Below are 18,358 nucleotides of genomic sequence, written 5' to 3' on the forward strand. Positions count from 1 at the left end.
ATCGGAGAGGAGGAGGGGTTTGTCTCTATGTAAAGTCTTGTCTAAAGTCCACTTTAAGGGAGGATATTAGCAAAGGAAATGAGGATGTCGAGTCCATATGGGTCGAAATTCATGGAGGGAAAAATGGTAACAAAATTCTCATTGGGGTCTGTTACAAACCCCAATATAACAGAAACCATGGAAAGTCTACTTCTAAAGCAGATAGATGAAGCTGCAACCCATAATGAGGTCCTGGTTATGGGGGACTTTAACTACCCGGATATTAACTGGGAAACAGAAACCTGTGAAACCCATAAAGGCAACAGGTTTCTGCTAATAACCAAGAAAAATTATCTTTCACAATTGGTGCAGAATCCAACCAGAGGAGCAGCACTTTTAGACCTAATACTATCTAATAGACCTGACAGAATAACAAATCTGCAGGTGGTTGGGCATCTAGGAAATGGCGACCACAATATTGTACAGTTTCACCTGTCTTTCACTAGGGGGACTTGTCAGGGAGTCACAAAAACACTGAACTTTAGGAAGGCAAAGTTTGACCAGCTTAGAGATGCCCTTAATCTGGTAGACTGGGACAATATCCTCAGAAATAAGAATACAGATAATAAATGGGAAATGTTTAAGAACATCCTAAATAGGCAGTGTAAGCGGTTTATACCTTGTGGGAATAAAAGGACTAGAAATAGGAAAAACCCAATGTGGCTAAACAAAGAAGTAAGACAGGCAATTAACAGTAAAAAGAAAGCATTTGCACTACTAAAGCAGGATGGCACCATTGAAGCACTAAAAAACTATAGGGAGAAAAATACTTTATCTAAAAAACTAATTAAAGCTGCCAAAAAGGAAACAGAGAAGCACATTGCTAAGGAGAGTAAAACTAATCCCAAACTGTTCTTCAACTATATCAATAGTAAAAGAATAAAAACTGAAAATGTAGGCCCCTTAAAAAATAGTGAGGAAAGAATGGTTGTAGATGACGAGGAAAAAGCTAACATATTAAACACCTTCTTCTCCACGGTATTCACGGTGGAAAATGAAATGCTAGGTGAAATCCCAAGAAACAATGAAAACCCTATATTAAGGGTCACCAATCTAACCCAAGAAGAGGTGCGAAACCGGCTAAATAAGATTAAAATAGATAAATCTCCGGGTCCGGATGGCATACACCCACGAGTACTAAGAGAACTAAGTAATGTAATAGATAAACCATTATTTCTTATTTTTAGGGACTCTATAGCGACAGGATCTGTTCCGCAGGATTGGCGCATAGCAAATGTGGTGCCAATATTCAAAAAGGGCTCTAAAAGTGAACCTGGAAATTATAGGCCAGTAAGTAACATAGTAACATAGTTAGTAAGGCCGAAAAAAGACATTTGTCCATCCAGTTCAGCCTATATTCCATCATAATAAATACCCAGATCTACGTCCTTCTACAGAACCTAATAATTGTATGATACAATATTGTTCTGCTCCAGGAAGACATCCAGGCCTCTCTTGAACCCCTCGACTGAGTTCGCCATCACCACCTCCTCAGGCAAGCAATTCCAGATTCTCACTGCCCTAACAGTAAAGAATCCTCTTCTATGTTGGTGGAAAAACCTTCTCTCCTCCAGACGCAAAGAATGCCCCCTTGTGCCCGTCACCTTCCTTGGTATAAACAGATCCTCAGCGAGATATTGGTATTGTCCCCTTATATACTTATGCATGGTTATTAGATCGCCCCTCAGTCGTCTTTTTTCTAGACTAAATAATCCTAATTTCGCTAATCTATCTGGGTATTGTAGTTCTCCCATCCCCTTTATTAATTTTGTTGCCCTCCTTTGTACTCTCTCTAGTTCCATTATATCCTTCCTGAGCACCGGTGCCCAAAACTGGACACAGTACTCCATGTGCGGTCTAACTAGTTATTTGTACAGAGGCAGTATAATGCTCTCATCATGTGTATCCAGACCTCTTTTAATGCACCCCATGATCCTGTTTGCCTTGGCAGCTGCTGCCTGGCACTGGCTGCTCCAGGTAAGTTTATTATTAACTAGGATCCCCAAGTCCTTCTCCCTGTCAGATTTACCCAGTGGTTTCCCATTCAGTGTGTAATGGTGATATTGATTCCTTCTTCCCATGTGTATAACCTTACATTTATCATTGTTAAACCTCATCTGCCACCTTTCAGCCCAAGTTTCCAACTTATCCAGATCCATCTGTAGCAGAATACTATCTTCTCTTGTATTAACTGCTTTACATAGTTTTGTATCATCTGCAAATATCGATATTTTACTGTGTAAACCTTCTACCAGATCATTAATGAATATGTTGAAGAGAACAGGTCCCAATACCGACCCCTGCGGTACCCCACTGGTCACAGCGACCCAGTTAGAGACTATACCATTTATAACCACCCTCTGCTTTCTATCACTAAGCCAGTTACTAACCCATTTACACACATTTTCCCCCAGACCAAGCATTCTCATTTTGTGTACCAACCTCTTGTGCGGCACGGTATCAAACGCTTTGGAAAAATCGAGATATACCACGTCCAATGACTCACCGTGGTCCAGTCTATAGCTTACCTCTTCATAAAAACTGATTAGATTGGTTTGACAGGAGCGATTTCTCATAAACCCATGCTGATATGGAGTTAAACAGTTATTCTCATTGAGATAATCCAGAATAACATCCCTCAGAAACCCTTCAAATATTTTACCAACAATAGAGGTTAGACTTACTGGCCTATAATTTCCAGGTTCACTTTTAGAGCCCTTTTTGAATATTGGCACCACATTTGCTATGCGCCAGTCCTGCGGAACAGACCCTGTCGCTATAGAGTCACTAAAAATAAGAAATAATGGTTTATCTATTACATTAATTAGTTCTCTTAGTACTCGTGGGTGTATGCCATCCGGACCCGGAGATTTATCTATTTTAATCTTATTTAGCCGGTTTCGCACCTCTTCTTGGGTTAGATTGGTGACCCTTAATATAGGGTTTTCATTGTTTCTTGGGATTTCACCTAGCATTTCATTTTCCACCGTGAATACCGTGGAGAAGAAGGTGTTTAATATGTTAGCTTTTTCCTCGTCATCTACAACCATTCTTTCCTCACTATTTTTTAAGGGGCCTACATTTTCAGTTTTTATTCTTTTACTATTGATATAGTTGAAGAACAGTCTAACCTCTATTGTTGGTAAAATATTTGAAGGGTTTCTGAGGGATGTTATTCTGGATTATCTCAATGAGAATAACTGTGTAACTCCATATCAGCATGGGTTTATGAGAAATCGCTCCTGTCAAACCAATCTAATCAGTTTTTATGAAGAGGTAAGCTATAGGCTGGACCACGGTGAGTCATTGGACGTGGTATATCTCGATTTTTCCAAAGCGTTTGATACCGTGCCGCACAAGAGGTTGGTACACAAAATGAGAATGCTTGGTCTGGGGGAAAATGTGTGTAAATGGGTTAGTAACTGGCTTAGTGATAGAAAGCAGAGGGTGGTTATAAATGGTATAGTCTCTAACTGGGTCGCTACCGTGCGCAGTGTCATCAAGAAGTTTAAAGCCCATGGCACTGTGGCTAACCTCCCTAGATGTGGACGGAAAAGAAAAATTGACAAGAGATTTCAACGCAAGATTGTGCGGATGTTGGATAAAGAACCTCGACTAACATCCAAACAAGTTCAAGCTGCCCTGCAGGCCGAGGGTACAACAGTGTCAACCCGTACTATCCGTCGGCGTCTGAATGAAAAGGGACTGTAAGGTAGGAGACCCAGGAAGACCCCACTTCTTACCCCGAGACATAAAAAAGCCAGGCTGGAGTTTGCCAAAACTCACCTGAAAAAGCCTAAAACGTTTTGGAAGAATGTTCTCTGGTCAGATGAGACAAAAGTAGAGCTTTTTGGGCAAAGGCATCAACACGGAGTTTACAGAAGAAAAAAAGAGGCATTCAAAGAAAAGAACACGGTCCCTACAGTCAAACATGGCGGAGGTTCCCTGATGTTTTGGGGTTGCTTTGCTGCCTCTGGCACTGGACTGCTTGACCGTGTGCATGGCATTATGAAGTCTGAAGACTACCAACAAATTTTGCAGCATAATGTAGGGCCCAGTGTGAGAAAGCTGGGTCTCCCTCAGAGGTCATGGGTCTTCCAGCAGGACAATGACCCAAAACACACTTCAAAAAGCACTAGAAAATGGTTTGAGAGAAAGCACTGGAGACTTCTAAGGTGGCCTGCAATGAGCCCAGACCTGAATCCCATAGAACACCTGTGGAGAGATCTAAAAATGGCAGTTTGGAGAAGGCACCCTTCAAATATCAGGGACCTGGAGCAGTTTGCCAAAGAAGAATGGTCTAAAATTCCAGCAGAGCATTGTAAGAAACTCATTGATGGTTACCGGAAGCGGTTGGTCGCAGTTATTTTGGCTAAAGGTTGTGCAACCAAGTATTAGGCTGAGGGTGCCAATACTTTTGTCTGGCCCATTTTTGGAGTTTTGTGTGAAATGATCAAGGTTTTGCTTTTTGCTGCATTCTCTTTTGTGTTTTTTCATTTAAGATAAATTAAATGAAGATAATAATACCAAATAATTTGTGATTGCAATCATTTTCAGGAAGAAACTGAGTATTATCTGACAGAATTGCAGGGGTGTTAATACTTTTGGCCATGACTGTATGGTTACAACGTTGCAGGGAACAAATTGGTAGCTTGCTTTGTTTCAGCGTGTCAAAAGGCAGAATTGGTGCATATTCCCCAAATACCACCTTGGGATCTCAACTTAGTGTTAGATGCTTTGCCAGAAGCCCCATTTGAACCACTAAATGTAGTGGTGTTTTGCCCCGATGAAATACGTCTCCTTCAAAACAGCCCTATTGGTGTCCCTAGTGTCAGCAAGTAGAGTAAGTGACATTCGTGACATTCAGGCCTTGTCAATAGATCCCCCTTTTTATCAATATTTCAAGATAGAATAGTCCTGGAAACAGACCCTTCTTACCTGCCTAAAGTATCCACTAGATTCCATAGGTCCTATTATAATGACCCCACAAATCAGGAGGAAGAAAGATTTCACACACTGGATGTGAAAAGGGCCATAATAACATATCTAGATAGAACTAGACCCTGGAGGAAGAGCAGGGCTCTCGTCTCCTTCTAGGGCTACAAGAAGGGATCTGGAATCACGAAAGGTTCGCTATCTTGGTGGATTAGAGATGCAATTAGTCTAGCATACTCAATAAAAGGGGAGAATCCGCCTCAAGGCGTGAAAGCACATTCTGCTCGAGCTGTAGCATTATCCTGGGCTGAAAGAGCGGATGTCCCCATCGAACTAATATGTAAGGCCGCAACTTGGTCTTCACCTTCCACTTTTTACAGTCACTACAGACTGGACTTATCTTCCTCTACAGATTTAGTTTTTGGTAGATCAATTCTTGACACAGTGGTCCCCCCCAAGTGATTTGTCTCCGGAAATCTCTCAGTGGGTGCTGTCGTGGCGAAGAGAAAAAAAACGGATTACTTACTGGTAATGCTCTTTTATAGAGTCCACGACAGCACCCCTTCACTTCCCTCCCTAATGGTGGTTACACATAGTTGTACATACACTTGTAGTGGTGAATGGTTCATTTACTTAGTTGTATAAATTTAGTTAAATACAGATAGAAATATTTGGATAGCCTTCTAAAATTGATGGGCGATTCCTTTGATTCTCTGCAACCCAACTGCGGGAGCGAGGGGGACCGCCCCTTTTATCTCTCCGTAGGTTTCCTGTTCCTAGGGGCGGATCCCCTCTCTCAGTGGGTGCTGTCGTGGACTCTAGAAAAGAGCATTACCGGTAAGTAATCTGGATTTTTATGTTGTTTGATGCCATATTTTCTGTTGATGCCATCCTTCTTAATTCACCGTATTAATACAGCCATACAGTGAATAAAATCTGGAAATGGAGTAGCATCCGGAGGTGCCGACCATTAGAGCCAATTGCCTCATTTTCAGTCATTACTGAGGATACAACTCCCTATTGTTGACCCTACACACAGTACATACATAGGTCTCTGTACCAGTGGAGGAGTTTGAGGGGGGTAAGGGTTTTTGATCCCCTCTTATCTGGTTGATAAATATCAGAAATTGTATTGATATGTGCTGTCCTGATCTTGGGTTCAAAAGCTGCTGCAGGTCCACAGGTGATGTCACCAGAAGAGCAAAGAAAACATGGAAGGTTTGTGGTCCATGTCTGCGGTGCCGGCTTGTGAGGAAACATCGGGCGCCAGAAGTATTCTGAAATAAGGGTTTCTTTTATTTGCGCGTTACTAAGTGTAGACCACCGTCATGCGGCCTTTTTCAGTGACCTATTTCAGACCTCACCTCAGTATAAACCCTGCAATTCCCTGTATATCTATATGGTTTCTTGTTCCCTGAAGGAGAAGATGGTTACACTTTGAAACTCGCAGAAAAATAAAAGAAACGGTTCTTTTATAAAACTTCTGGCATCCGATGTTTCTTCACAAGCCGACGGCGCAAACATTGGTCACAAGCTTTCCATGCTTCATATGTGTCAACATGACGCCGATAGAGTTGGATCCAGTGAAGGAGCAGGGAGCCATCGGCCCCACCACTCTCCGTCCTACGGCCCACAAGAAGCCGGGGTCCGTGTCAGGTGGAACAATACTATCACTGCATGGCGACCCTGGTGCCACCCGCTCTGAAGAGGACTTGGCCCCTCAGAATAGGTGAGCAGTAACTGTAATTTGTTAGGGGGTGTCTGTTGTGAATTCTGTGACCAAGCTCCCTCCTGTGGTCGAGAGTGGTACTGCGGCTTCTGAGTTTCCTTCCTCAGGTGATGAGGTTAAGTCGTTAGGTGCTGCTCTATTTAACTCCACCTGGTGCTTTGATCCTGGCCTCCAGTCAATGTTCTAGTATTGGTCTTGCTTCCTCCTGGATCGTTCCTGTGGCCTGTTTATCCTGCATAAGCTAAGTTTTGCTTGTGTTACTTTTTGCTATTTTTTCTGTCCAGCTTGCTTTATTGATTTTTCTTGCTTGCTGGTAGCTCTGAGACGCAGAGGGAGCACCTCCGTACCGTTAGTCGGTGCGGAGGGTCTTTTTGCCCCTCTGCGTGGTTGTTTTGTAGGTTTTTGTGTTGACCGCATAGCCATCTTTCCTATCCTCGGTCTATTTAGTAAGTCGGGCCTCACTTTGCTAAATCTATTTCATCTCTGTGTTTGTATTTTCATCTTACTCACAGTCATTATATGTGGGGGGCTGCCTTTTCCTTTGGGGAATTTTCTCTGAGGCAAGGTAGGCTTATTTTTCTGTCTTCAGGGTTAGTTAGTTTCTCAGGCTGTGCCAAGTTGCATAGGGAGCGTTAGGCGCAATCCACGGCTACCTCTAGTGTGGTGTGTGAGGATTAGGGATTGAGGTCAGCAGAGTTCCCACGTCTCAGAGCTTGTCCTTAATTTTTGGTCTTTGTCAGGTCACTTGTATGCTCTGTACTTCTATGTCCATTGTGGTTCTGAATTACCTGTTCATAACAGGTGTCAGAAAAGTGGCATTATTACTTTTGGAGGGGACACTGGTGGGCATTATTACTGGGTTAGAGGGAGCAGTACTTGTGCTGTCCTGTGCGCTGGCAACCCATGCTATGCCACATTGGGCAGTCTAGTGCCTTCTAGTACCTCATCCTGTAGGATAGTTTTCAGTATAGATGTACTAACGTTCATTATCCAGCACCAGCTGTGTTTTCGGGGGGCACTTCTTAGCTGCACACCCTATGACTATGTAATATCTATGGCATCTGCCCTTCCTAGTACTGTCCCACAGCGATTACCTGCCTCTACATCATTACCCCCCACTTTCCCGCTAGCTTTGTAGTGGGCAGCTGAAAGGTGAGAAGTAAAGATCTCATCTGTGTAAAGTATGTGAACTTGTCAGTCTGGGATGACGGGAGAGCTGCCGGCGCGATCCTGTGCGGCGATATGAGCGGCGGCTCGTCTAACTGGGAGATCAGACGTGTTCAGACTGGAAAGCACTGGCCTCCATGATTGCAAAGTAACCCAGCAATGAGGAGGTTAATGGTTTGGGTTTTTTGTGCATCAGTCAACATTTAATAGGATTATTTGGGGGGAAATGACCTGTGAGCGGTCACTTACTTTGGATAACGCTGAGCCCAAAGAGATGACAATCCTTCAGCCAGAGGAGATCACAGATCTGATCCAGTAACTCCTGACAAAGTGCTTTAACCTGGAATACACAACGTACTGTTAACTATGGGTGCTAAAGTTCCCATAATGCACTATGCCCCAGGGGGGTACTTACATTAATGATGATATTCAGAGTCTCATCACTTGGAAGGAAGACACACACGCTCCGCCGCTCCTGCATGACTCTGTTAATCTGGAAGCCAAGCTTGCTCATTTTTTGTTTCGCCCTCTTTTTCATGGGGAGGTCACTGTGCAGCACCGAGCCCCCTGCGACCTATCAAATATTCAGCGTTGACCAATCGCCCATAGTGCGTCATCCTCATCATCATCATCAGTAAGTTCTTCTCAGCTCAAGGAATTATCTCTGCAAAGAGACAGAGATGCCAAGAGTTCATTATTGTATCCAGGAATATGGCAGTCAATAAAAGAGGGCCAGTAGATCTCCCACCCAACACCACCAGACCCCTGAATTACCATCTGCCTCATTGTGCCGGATAGAGTGGATCCCTTTATACCTATGCAGACCCAGGTAGTCCCGTATAGGAGCTGGAACAACGCCACTATTGGAAGTCACCCAGCAGAATATTTAACAACATTATTACATTTATCTTATTTCAGGAGGAAGTGCTCTTTAAAGGTGGTACGGGGACCCCTATCTATATGGCCTAATTAGAAGAAGCTAGAACGTGAGCCTCCGTTTCTGGAGGACTTGGATTAATCATGTTTTATATGGTCATGGTCAGCTCTTCATTCAGATAGCGCCATCATGTAATACTACATTTCCCCCGTAGTGGCTGCTGCAGGAAAAATGTGCAGCTTTCCTCTAGAAAAAAAAATGAGTCGATCACCAGCAGATCCTTATGTAGAGGATTATTTTTAGAGTTAAGATTTTTAACATACAATGAGAGAGCAACATATGCAAACAAAAACCAAACATTAGTGAGATGAAGATCTTTGAAAAAAACGATAGTGCTCATGGTTATTTTTCAAGATGAGAAGCTACACTGACATTAAGCTATGTAGTCACTTCTCACCTTTTTACATCATCTATCCACCCTACGGGTATCCAAAACATTACATTTGTTGATTGGAAGAAGAATGCAATGTTGCATCAAGGTCAAAGTCTAAGGGCTCATACTCACCTGCGATAAACTCGGATGAGTCTCACACGGCTGCATGTATTGCTATGCGGCCGCACTCTCCGCTCCTGAGTGCCGGGTGCAGTGCCAGGTATTGATGTGCAAGACTCATCTGAGTTTATCGCAAGTATGAGCCCTAAGGCAGCAAAAACTCAAGGTGGTAAAGCCCATGAGATGTTGTTTACAAGTATCCCACCACCATAGAGGAGAGGCCCAGAGCATGTTTATGGCCCCATCATTGAGCAAAGTAATGGTAGGACCCTCAAACAAGTCTCATTCCCATGTTCTCAGCTGTAGCCTCATCTGGTTACCACTGTTCTTGGTGAAGGTAGATCCAACCAAAGAAGCTCTCCTTTCCATGTAGCTGCTGTGTTATGATCTGGTGGCCTTGGAGCAGCATGAGACGTACTCTGGAGAAGGTGGTCCCTGTACTGACCGCAAACCCTGAACCTAGCAGCACAACTAAAAGCAGCCGTGGGGGGTATTTAACACTCCCTAGACCCCTCGACACAGCCTAAGATCTAACTACCCCTAAAGACAGAAACAGGAAACCTATCTTGCCTCAGAGAAAATCCCCAAAGGATAGATAGCCCCCCACAAATATTGACTGTGAGAGGAGAGGAAAAAACATACGCAGATATGAAATCAGATTTTAGCATAGGAGGCCATACTAGCTAAAAAGAAAGAATAGAACAGAGTACTATGCGGTCAGTATAAAAACACTAGAAAATATCCACCACAGAAAAATACAAAACACCACATCTGACTAAAGACATGGGGGGTATATCTGCATCTCCAGAGAAATAGCTAGGCTGCAAAAAATCCTTCACAGACTAAGCTGGACAAGACAAAAACATGAAAATGCACAGAACTATAAGGTCCACTGCAGGTGGACAGCAAAAACAAAGCCAGGACTTATCTTTGTAGAAAAACACAGCAAACTGGAGAGACCAGCAGGGAAGTGAATCCTCCAAGAACAATGGACAACTGGCACTGACTAAAGGATCCTGCAAAGCTATATACCCCAGTCAGTCCTGCAATTAGTAGATACACCTGTCCACTCCTGCAATCCAGGCCCAACTGCATTACCCTCTACAACCACCGGAGGGAACCCAAAAGCTGAATTCACAACACTGCTGTCTCTGTAGAAAGTAAACCCTTGGTTTCAGCACTGGTGATCCAACAGGAAGGACATAGTTCAGCTTATGATAGTTGTGTGCTTTTCTTTTTTGTACAAACACATGAAGCCTCCACAGTACCCCAACCAGATGACTTTTTGGTGACCCCATTTTTCAGAAGTTGGCAGCCTTCCCCATCCTTTATTTTTATTAACTTCTTCAAAGAGATATTTTGCTCTTTAACATAGCAGGACATCTTTTCCGCACATGAATATGTCCAGAATGCCAATGCTTGATAAAAGAACGCCAAATATTCATGATCTTAAGTTCAAAGGAAGACTGAGATCAGATCCCTAGTCATGTCCAATAACGTTATGCAAACACGTTGGGTGTTTTTAACTTGTAAAATTTGGTTTCTTTAATGGAAATATTTTTGGCAATGCTTTGGAGGACTCAGGTCTGTCCTGAAGAGACAATCAATGTCGATGTCAGTATGGCACTGGTAGGGCGGCCAGTAAGGTCCGTGCCAATGTCAGCTTTTATCGCGAGGCCATGGCCATTTGCTTTTGTCTTAAACTGGGTTTTGGGCTGATTGATAAGATACCCAATAGGCAGAAGTACAAGAAATATGGAGCCAAGAAATTTAGGGGGCCACATCCACTCAAGAAGTGCAGTCAACACCATGAATGATAGATTGGGACAGTTGGAGGAGAAAAGTTATAGGGAACAAGGGAAACGCCAACATGATTGTAAACATCTCATGTCAGATGCTGCCTATGAACCCTATATATAGCTGTGACCTTAATAACTCAATGGCCATAATGATGTAGTAACTTTATAAAGTTTCCAAATGTTTGACCGACCAGTATTACACAAGGTCTAATGCACCTTTCTTGAAGGTTATCAGAGGTGTAGCTTGATGTTTTTGGGCTCCAATGTCAAATCCAAATCAATTCTTTCTAAATCATGATTTGCCATTAATAGTAATGGTGTCCTCTAATGGAGCATAGTAGCCCCTCAGGTACCGATGGCTTGGAAGCATCTGCAGAAGATTGTACTCTGCGTATTCCATATGTATGCTTTCTCTGAGTGATTGTAATCTCATTCTTTTGCATCCCAGTAAACGTCACACCACCCAAGGACATTATTTCTCATTGACAGCGATGTCATCAGGCTCCTTGCATCTTCTTGCCCGACCACTTGCACCAGTGACCCCATTCTGTCACATCTCCTCCAGTCCCTTTCCCCGGCTGTCACCTCTCACTTCCGGTATTTTTCCATCCTCATTCAAGCATGCCATCATACATCCATTACTTAAAAAACCATCTCACGACCAAAACTGTGCCGCTAACTATAGACCTGTCTCTAATTTTCCCTTCATCTCTAAACTCCTCGAACGCCTGGTCCACTTCCGTCTTACTCGCTATCTCTCAGATAACTCTCTTCTCGACCCTCTTCAGTCTGGTTTCCGCTCTTTAGTATTCAGTATTCAGCTCTTCAGTATTATAGTAGTTATATTCTTGTACATAGAGGCAGTATTATAGGAGTTATATTCTTGTACATAGGGGCAGTATTATAGTAGTTATATTCTTGTACATAGGGGGCAGTATTATAGTAGTTATATTCTTGTACATAGGGGGCAGTATTATAGTAGTTATATTCTTGTACATAGGAGCAGTATTATAGTAGTTATATTCTTGTACATAGTGGGCAGTATTATAGTAGTTATATTCTTGTACATAGGAGCAGTATTATAGTAGTTATATTCTTGTACATAGGGGCAGTATTATAGTAGTTATGTTCTTGCACATAGGAGCAGTATTATAGTAGTTATATTCTTGTACATAGGAGCAGTATTATAGTAGTTATATTCTTGTATATAGGAGCAGTATTATAGTATATTCTTGTATATAGGAGCAGTATTATAGTAGTTATATTCTTGTACATAGAGGCAGTATTATAGTAGTTATATTCTTGTATATAGGAGCAGTATTATAGTAGTTATATTCTTGTACATAGGAGCAGTATTATAGTAGTTATATTCTTGTATATAGGAGCAGTATTATGGTAGTTATATTCTTGTACATAGGAGCAGTATTATAGTAGTTATATTCTTGTACATAGGGGGCAGTATTATAGTAGTTATATTCTTGTACATAGGAGGCAGTATTATAGTATTTATATTCTTGTACATAGGAGCAGTATTATAGTAGTTATATTCCTGTACATAGGAGCAGTATTATAGTAGTTATATTCTTGTACATAGGGGGCAGTATTATAGTAGTTATATTCTTGTACATAGGAGCAGTATTATAGTAGTTATATTTGTGACGGGGTGTACGGCAGAGCAAGAAGGGACAACAGGCCAAGGGATGATTCCACAGATTTATTATCAAGAACGCTGGAACAACACATGCAGGTAGATCTACAGAGTCCACAATTAGTCCAATGGAACAGATTCGGGGACACCTCCCGATAATCCTTGTGCCAGGTAACAAAGCAATAGTCCACAATTAGTCCAATGGATCCCAAAACAATCTCACGAACGACGAGATATGTCCTCAGCTCAAGTCTCGCCCCGTTCGCTTCCGCAGTCCCAGATGGACATGGGGTCTTGCCTCAGCTAAGAATCCCCACTCCTTCTCCTTCAAGGATCAACTCACATCTGATCTCAAAATAAGAATGGATTGTCTGAGCTCCTGGGATCCGCCCATGAAGGGGTAGGGGTTACACCTTCTATTCAATGGTTGGGTCCACCAGAAGATTCTAGACTGGTGGCTCCACTTAGTCTATTCATTGTGTACATTTGACTAGCCACCTGCTGTGAGGAAGAATGGCTATTCCTTCCCTAGTGGTGTGGACAAAGCTTAATTACATTATAGCTCAAGGCTGCAAGTATTGGGGGAAGGAGACAGGTTAGTTACATACACCCCATGACATTGCAAAATGTTCAGTAAATACAACGAAAAAGAAGTCGCATCACATCCTGACATATTATACAAAATACAGGACAGGGAAAAAAGTACAGATCATGACAATATTCTTGTACACAGGGAGCAGTATTATAGTAGTATATTCTTGTACATAGACGCAGTATTATAGTAGTTATATTCTTGTACATCGGAGCAGTATTATAGTAGTTATATTCTTGTACATAGGAGCAGTATTATAGTAGATATATTCCTGTACATAGGAGCAGTATTATAGTAGTTATATTCTTGTACATAGGGGCAGTATTATAGTAGTTATATTCTTGTACATAGGAGGCAGTATTATAGTAGTTATATTCTTGTACATAGGAGCAGTATTATAGTAGTTATATTCTTGTACATAGGAGCAGTATTATAGTAGTTATATTCTTGTACATAGGAGCAGTATTATAGTAGTTATATTCTTATACATAGGGGCAGTATTATAGTAGTTATATTCTTGTACATAGGGGCAGTATTATAGTAGTTATATTCTTGTACATAGGAGCAGTATTATAGTAGTTATATTCTTGTACATAGGAGGCAGTATTATAGTAGTTATATTCTTGTACATAGGAGTAATATTATAGTAGTTATATTATTGTACATAGGAGCAGTATTACGGTAGTTATATTCTTTTACATAGGGGCAGTATTATAGTAGTTATATTCTTGTACATAGGGGCAGTATTATAGTAGTTATATTCTTGTACATAGGAGTAGTATTATAGTAGTTATATTCTGGTATATAGGGGCAGTATTATAGTGGTTATATTCTGGTACATAGGGGCAGTATTATAGTAGTTATATTCTGGTATATAGGGGCAGTATTATAGTAGTTATATTCTTATACATAGGGGCAGTATTATAGTAGTATATTCTTGTATATAGGGGCAGTATTATAGTAGTTATATTCTTATACATAGGGGCAGTATTATAGTAGTATATTCTTGTACATAGGAGCAGTATTATAGTAGTTATATTCTTGTACATAGGGGCAGTATTATAGTAGTATATTCTTGTATATAGGGGCAGTATTATAGTAGTTATATTCTTATACATAGGGGCAGTATTATAGTAGTATATTCTTGTACATAGGAGCAGTATTATAGTAGTTATATTCTTGTACATAGGAGCAGTATTATAGTAGTTATATTCTTGTACATATGGGCAGTATTATAGTAGTATATTCTTGTATATAGGGGCAGTATTATAGTAGTTATATTCTTATACATAGGGGCAGTATTATAGTAGTATATTCTTGTACATAGGAGCAGTATTATAGTAGTTATATTCTTGTACATAGGAGCAGTATTATAGCAGTTATATTCTTGTAAATAGGAGCAGTATTATAGTAGTTATATTCTTGTACATAGGGGCAGTATTATAGTAGTATATTCTTGTACATAGGAGCAGTATTATAGTAGTTATATTCTTGTACATAGGAGCAGTATTATAGTAGTTATATTCTTGTACATAGGAGCAGTATTATAGTAGTTATATTCTTGTACATAGGAGCAGTATTATAGCAGTTATATTCTTGTAAATAGGAGCAGTATTATAGTAGTTATAATCTTGTATATAGGGGGCAGTATTATAGTAGTTATATTCTTGTACATAGGAGCAGTATTATAGTAGTTATATTCTTGTACATAGGAGCAGTATTATAGTAGTTATATTCTTGTACATAGGAGCAGTATTATAGTAGTTATAGTCTTGTACATAGGAGCAGTATTATAGTAGTTATATTCTTGTACATAGGAGCAGTATTATAGTAGTTATATTCTTGTACATAGGGGCAGTATTATAGTAGTTATATTCTTGTACATATGAGCAGTACTATAGTAGTTATTCTCTACTCCCCTCTTATCTCCTCTTCCCACAGTCGTATACAAGATTTCTCTCGCGTATCACCCCTACTCTGGAACCCTCTACCACAACACATCAGGTTCTTTTTGAAGGTTTCGATGGTAGGCGAGAGTCTGAAGACCCACCTTTTCCGACAAGCCTACAACCTGCAGTAACCACCGATCGACCAAACCACTGCATGACCAGCTCTACCCTCACCTACTGTATTCTCACCCATCCCTTGTAGATTGTGAGCCCTCGCGGGCAGGGTCCTCTCTCCTCCTGTACCAGTTATGACTTGTATTGTTTAAGATTATTGTACCTGTTTTTATTATGTATACCCTCCTCACATGTAAAGCGCCATGAAATAAATGGTGCTATAACAATAAATAATAATAATAGTTATATTCTTTTACATAGGGGCAGTATTATAGTAGTTATATTCTTGTACTTACGGGCAGTATTATAGTAGTTATATTCTTGTACATAGGGGCAGTATTATAGTAGATATTCCTATACATAGGAGCAGTATTATAGTAGTCATATTCTTGTACACAGGGAGCAGTATTATAGTAGTATATTCTTGTACATAAGGGGCAGTATTATAGTAGTTATATTCTTGTACATAGGGGCAGTATTATAGTAGTATATTCTTGTACATAGGCGCAGTATTATAGTAATATTCTTGAATATATGAGCAGTATTATAGAAGTTATATTCTTGTACATAGGGAGCAGTATTATAGTAGTATATTCTTGTACATAGGCGCAGTATTATAGTAGTTATATTCTTGTACATAGGAGCAGTATTATAGTAGTTATGTTCTTGCACATAGGAGCTGTATTATAGTAGTTATATTCTTGTACATAGGAGCAGTATTATAGTAGTTATATTCTTGTACATAGGAGCAGTATTATAGTAGTTATATTCCTGTACATAGGAGCAGTATTATAGTAGTTATATTCTTGTACATAGGGGGCAGTATTATAGTAGTTATATTCTTGTACATAGGAGCAGTATTATAGTAGTTATATTTGTGACGGGGTGTACGGCAGAGCAAGAAGGGACAACAGGCCAAGGGATGATTCCACAGATTTATTATCAAGAACGCTGGAACAACACATGCAGGTAGATCTACAGAGTCCACAATTAGTCCAATGGAACAGATTCGGGGACACCTCCCGATAATCCTTGTGCCAGGTAACAAAGCAATAGTCCACAATTAGTCCAATGGATCCCAAAACAATCTCACGAACGACGAGATATGTCCTCAGCTCAAGTCTCGCCCCGTTCGCTTCCGCAGTCCCAGATGGACATGGGGTCTTGCCTCAGCTAAGAATCCCCACTCCTTCTCCTTCAAGGATCAACTCACATCTGATCTCAAAATAAGAATGGATTGTCTGAGCTCCTGGGATCCGCCCATGAAGGGGTAGGGGTTACACCTTCTATTCAATGGTTGGGTCCACCAGAAGATTCTAGACTGGTGGCTCCACTTAGTCTATTCATTGTGTACATTTGACTAGCCACCTGCTGTGAGGAAGAATGGCTATTCCTTCCCTAGTGGTGTGGACAAAGCTTAATTACATTATAGCTCAAGGCTGCAAGTATTGGGGGAAGGAGACAGGTTAGTTACATACACCCCATGACATTGCAAAATGTTCAGTAAATACAACGAAAAAGAAGTCGCATCACATCCTGACATATTATACAAAATACAGGACAGGGAAAAAAGTACAGATCATGACAATATTCTTGTACACAGGGAGCAGTATTATAGTAGTATATTCTTGTACATAGACGCAGTATTATAGTAGTTATATTCTTGTACATCGGAGCAGTATTATAGTAGTTATATTCTTGTACATAGGAGCAGTATTATAGTAGATATATTCCTGTACATAGGAGCAGTATTATAGTAGTTATATTCTTGTACATAGGGGCAGTATTATAGTAGTTATATTCTTGTACATAGGAGGCAGTATTATAGTAGTTATATTCTTGTACATAGGAGCAGTATTATAGTAGTTATATTCTTGTACATAGGAGCAGTATTATAGTAGTTATATTCTTGTACATAGGAGCAGTATTATAGTAGTTATATTCTTATACATAGGGGCAGTATTATAGTAGTTATATTCTTGTACATAGGGGCAGTATTATAGTAGTTATATTCTTGTACATAGGAGCAGTATTATAGTAGTTATATTCTTGTACATAGGAGGCAGTATTATAGTAGTTATATTCTTGTACATAGGAGTAATATTATAGTAGTTATATTATTGTACATAGGAGCAGTATTACGGTAGTTATATTCTTTTACATAGGGGCAGTATTATAGTAGTTATATTCTTGTACATAGGGGCAGTATTATAGTAGTTATATTCTTGTACATAGGAGTAGTATTATAGTAGTTATATTCTGGTATATAGGGGCAGTATTATAGTGGTTATATTCTGGTACATAGGGGCAGTATTATAGTAGTTATATTCTGGTATATAGGGGCAGTATTATAGTAGTTATATTCTTATACATAGGGGCAGTATTATAGTAGTATATTCTTGTATATAGGGGCAGTATTATAGTAGTTATATTCTTATACATAGGGGCAGTATTATAGTAGTATATTCTTGTACATAGGAGCAGTATTATAGTAGTTATATTCTTGTACATAGGGGCAGTATTATAGTAGTATATTCTTGTATATAGGGGCAGTATTATAGTAGTTATATTCTTATACATAGGGGCAGTATTATAGTAGTATATTCTTGTACATAGGAGCAGTATTATAGTAGTTATATTCTTGTACATAGGAGCAGTATTATAGTAGTTATATTCTTGTACATATGGGCAGTATTATAGTAGTATATTCTTGTATATAGGGGCAGTATTATAGTAGTTATATTCTTATACATAGGGGCAGTATTATAGTAGTATATTCTTGTACATAGGAGCAGTATTATAGTAGTTATATTCTTGTACATAGGAGCAGTATTATAGCAGTTATATTCTTGTAAATAGGAGCAGTATTATAGTAGTTATATTCTTGTACATAGGGGCAGTATTATAGTAGTATATTCTTGTACATAGGAGCAGTATTATAGTAGTTATATTCTTG

At 40.1% G+C, this 18,358-nt stretch overlaps 1 protein-coding gene and 1 long non-coding RNA gene across 4 annotated transcripts in view; one reads left to right on the top strand and one right to left on the bottom strand.

The window, feature by feature from the left end:
• LOC138657722 (uncharacterized) overlaps positions 1-15,893 on the top strand; it is a 66,247-nt gene extending 50,354 nt beyond the window's left edge. The window contains exon 3 of the long non-coding RNA XR_011317156.1: positions 15,281-15,893. This is a non-coding gene — a long non-coding RNA (uncharacterized lncRNA). The remainder of the gene's footprint in view (positions 1-15,280) is intronic.
• LOC138657686 (FERM domain-containing protein 6-like) overlaps positions 1-18,358 on the bottom strand; it is a 227,430-nt gene that overhangs the window by 93,880 nt on the left and 115,192 nt on the right. For all 3 annotated transcript variants that reach the window (XM_069745388.1, XM_069745398.1, XM_069745395.1), the window contains 2 exons: positions 8,286-8,534; positions 8,120-8,210 (listed from right to left, as the gene is read on the bottom strand). In XM_069745388.1, the coding sequence (XP_069601489.1) occupies positions 8,120-8,210; positions 8,286-8,408 (214 nt within the window). In that variant the 5' untranslated portion in view covers positions 8,409-8,534. The remainder of the gene's footprint in view (positions 1-8,119; positions 8,211-8,285; positions 8,535-18,358) is intronic.

This window comes from Ranitomeya imitator, chromosome 1, assembly GCF_032444005.1.
Source record: "Ranitomeya imitator isolate aRanImi1 chromosome 1, aRanImi1.pri, whole genome shotgun sequence".
NCBI classification, from domain to species: Eukaryota; Metazoa; Chordata; class Amphibia; order Anura; family Dendrobatidae; genus Ranitomeya; species Ranitomeya imitator.